The following is a 3,614-nucleotide window of genomic DNA, read 5'->3' as shown; positions in this document are numbered from 1 at the left end:
TTGAGTACGGATGAAAAATTGATTTCTGAACATCATAGATTGCACATCTGATAATGGAACTACAATGAAAACGTATAGAAATTTCCTATACATAGAATCTGCAAATCATTCAATGACCTCTTACAAAGAATTTCAATTGGCAAAAATAGAACCTAATTCTGAATTAATGGGGTTATCACATTTCATACAAGCTCGATCAGAGTCAGTGAGGCCAGCATAGATACATCGTCACTGCATTTACGAAAAGCACCTTCCTAAGCATATCAGCAAGTGCCACAGAAAGGGTGAACACCTTCCTGCCAACAGTTGAAAAGAAAGTCGGAGCAAGAATATCCAAGTCTCAAATGCCTAAGAATCTGATCCTGAAAATTCAAAAAAAGAAAGTGGTATCTCGGGAGGAGACGGTGTTGTTGCCACACATTTGAACTGTACAAAAACACCAAATGCAACGGGAATCAGCGTATTTATCAAACATGACAGGTAGACTGAAACTGACATTTAAGGTAAAAAAATAGCTACTGAGAAAATATTACATCTTAAATAAATGGCAGGAAAAATAGTGTAAAATAGTACCTTATGCTGTTTGTATTTCTCTCTGACAGCTTGCAAAGAAGGCCCCCTCCTACTGAGGTATAAATCATGTATGTTTAGAACACATTCTTTGAAGTCAGCGGGTTTATATCTAGTCAGCTGATGGAGTGTCGAATTCTGTTAAAAAAACAATTCAGTAACATCCCCTACAATCCACATTGGATTTGAAATACACATGTAAAAAGGATTACCCAAGGATGTGTCTTTGATCTTAACATAAATCTTGCTAAGAATACAACAGATGCTGCCACCAAAGATGGCACAAACTTTACACAATTATAATCCAATAAACTGAGCTCAGCAAGGTAGCAGCTAAGGAAATCAAACTGGAGATCAGATGTCTGCACAATGGAACAAGCTTATTAGCCAAATGATAAAAGCAATGTTATTAGAGCAAACTAGTCATAAAGTTAGTCAAGGTACTAGGTCAATGCTGATCTGGAAAGTTATGGATTGAACTGCATAGAAAATAAATATTAAATTTAAAAAAATTATATTTATATTAAAAATATATATTATATAATATTAAGTACTCATTTTCCGAGAGTTGTATTAGTTGAGAAAATTTTGAACTTCTAATGTGGAATAACAGTGTTCATTTTTATGCAAGCCTAAGTTAGTAGGTTGTTTAGTACAGCAAAAATGGAACTCAATAGTCAATACAACACAGGTGCCTGGAAGGAGATGATCCACAATGGAATCAATGCAGAAAAGGTCTGTTGCTGTTGTAAAACACAAGCGGACCAGCCAAGTGAAATAACCAATTGTTCTGGTTTAAGACAGGTCAGTTTGGTTTTAATAACACTAAATGAAAGTCCACATTTTTCACTCAAGGAATTAGAATGTGTCAGTGTTATGTTATCAATTGCAGCAAATGGTTGATAGAAAATATTTGCAATATTATACAGGAGAGAGTATCACTGGCATATATGAAAAATCACGTATAGCAGTTTAAAATCAAGTTACCAAATAGAGATCAAAACCATGTAATGTAAAGCTAATTCTTGAACCCTAAATAATAATTAATGTTAAATCACAAAATTCAAAAAAGCAATGAAAAATAAAATAAAAAAATAATAAAATTAAGTAAATATATGTTCACAAGTGTTTTCTCAAATCTTTTCCATTTTACAATTTAATATTTCCATGAGAATTGATGAAACAAATGTAAAAAAAGTAAAAATAAATTTTTCAAATTGATTAATTCTTTTATGGCAAGATACGGAGTCATTTGATATTCTTCGTATATGAATCCTTATGTGGTTAAATTACATATCCAAGCAATATTTAAATCATAAATATATTAAATAACAATTATCAAGTGTAAAAAAAATTAAAATGTATGCAAATAAAAAGAAAATCCATAAAATGAACTAAAAAGTTTAACTGGCCAAAGAGTCCCTAAAAATGTCAAGAGAATAAAAAACTTGTTCTACAATCACAAGCATTGCGGCTGCAATGGGGAAGAGAGTCATAATCAAAATCTAAAAATTTACCAGGACAGAGTCATAATCACAAATCTAAAAATTTACCAAAACAAAAAGCACTTATGGCCTACTGAACTGAGTAACTGAGTCTTTTCTTGGCAATTCACCAAATACAGTTAATTGATTGTTATAAAACTACTTCAATATTCATGAATAAGATTAACAAATGGCTCAAAATAAGAGTTAACTTACATCAATGCCCTCTTGACCAACTCTACAGAACCTCCTGCAACCACGACAAAGAGTAAATAGTGAACAAAAAGCCAAGACAAAACAACTAAAACAAAATAAATCAATGCAACAAGATCATATAACCAGCAAAGAAAAAACACACCTCAAGAATGTCTTCACCGTTGGACCACCCAATTCAAACCTCAAAGCTTTCAATATATCGGCTTCCATATTCACAACCTTCACCAAAAAAATTGCAAAAATCAGTGCAATCCAAAGCCAAAGCATGCAATAATACCAGCAACAAACGAAACACAATAACCACCTCTTCCTTAGAGTATGTATTATCCGTAATGTAACAAAAGTCCTCCACCTCAGGTGGTTTAATCTCTTCATATTTCCTATTTTCAAAAACAATAAAAAAAAAAAACAAAAGTTAACTAACAAATAACACAAAACAGTGAACAAAGTACATGTATAAGAATGGGGGTGAAAACTCACGAAGCAATAAGCATTGCACCAACCCCAAGCAACTGCAATCTCTGTCTGGACAATACATTCAAGGATAAAAACCTATCTATATAAGCCACACAAAAATATAACGTGTCTGAAACCAGTTTATACTCTTCGGCAACCTCAACCAACCAATCCACCAAAACCCCACGCATGTTAGCATTCACATCCTTCTGAACTTTCTGAATATAATCCGGCAACGGTCTCTTACTAGGAAGAACCTGAGCCAGAGTCACAAAAAATAAAAATAAAAACAAAACCCTCACACCATTCCCAAATCGGCACAGTTTTAACCACCAGAAAAGGGAAAACAATAAAACCCTAGTAGTACCTCCATTCCACAAAGGTACTCGTATATATCCGAAACATACGGCCCACACAGTTGCGGGTCACTCCTCTCCTCGACTTTCTCCGGCGTGGCAACCGTCGGCACCGGTTTCTGGAGTTTGATTTTTTTTCGTTGTTGAGTATCTGAAACAGCAACTGCGACGGCGGCGTCTGAGACATTAGTCAGGTCTCCCAAAACGACGCGCTTCTTCTTGGCATTCCCCTGCATTTGGCATATGGCAGCTGCGGCTCTCTTCTTGGCCTCGCGCTGAGGGCGCGTGGTGCTGGCGTTGTTCTCTGAGGCTGTTGCCATTGGAGATTAGAAGAAAAAGAAGAGAACAAAGAAGAAGAAGAATGAAAGAGGGCTTTTTAAGAAGTGAAATTAGCAGTGTTGTTTAGTTTGAAATTTTTGCGTAGGTTTTGTTCCCGCTGTTCATTTTGGGATCTTTTTTCAGAAACCGTGCGCAATTGCTACATTTCGCACTCTCTCATTGCGCGATTCTGCTTCTTGGATTCTCTTTCTTT

General features: G+C 35.1%; 1 protein-coding gene across 1 annotated transcript; it reads right to left on the bottom strand.

Moving 5' to 3' along the window:
* Positions 1 to 3,614, bottom strand: LOC106763971 (putative cyclin-A3-1). The gene is made up of 8 exons (XM_014648159.2): positions 3,094 to 3,614; positions 2,751 to 2,983; positions 2,575 to 2,650; positions 2,413 to 2,489; positions 2,271 to 2,304; positions 783 to 932; positions 574 to 708; positions 1 to 426 (listed from the first exon to the last, which is right to left on the bottom strand). Exons 1-8 carry the CDS (start codon positions 3,400 to 3,402, stop codon positions 349 to 351), a joined length of 1,092 nt encoding a protein of 363 aa, XP_014503645.1. The 5' UTR covers positions 3,403 to 3,614; the 3' UTR covers positions 1 to 348.

Source organism: Vigna radiata, chromosome 6 (assembly GCF_000741045.1).
Source record: "Vigna radiata var. radiata cultivar VC1973A chromosome 6, Vradiata_ver6, whole genome shotgun sequence".
Taxonomy (NCBI): domain Eukaryota; kingdom Viridiplantae; phylum Streptophyta; class Magnoliopsida; order Fabales; family Fabaceae; genus Vigna; species Vigna radiata.
The sequence above is the reverse complement of the archived record's forward strand: the minus strand, read 5'-3'. Positions and strand labels throughout refer to the sequence as shown.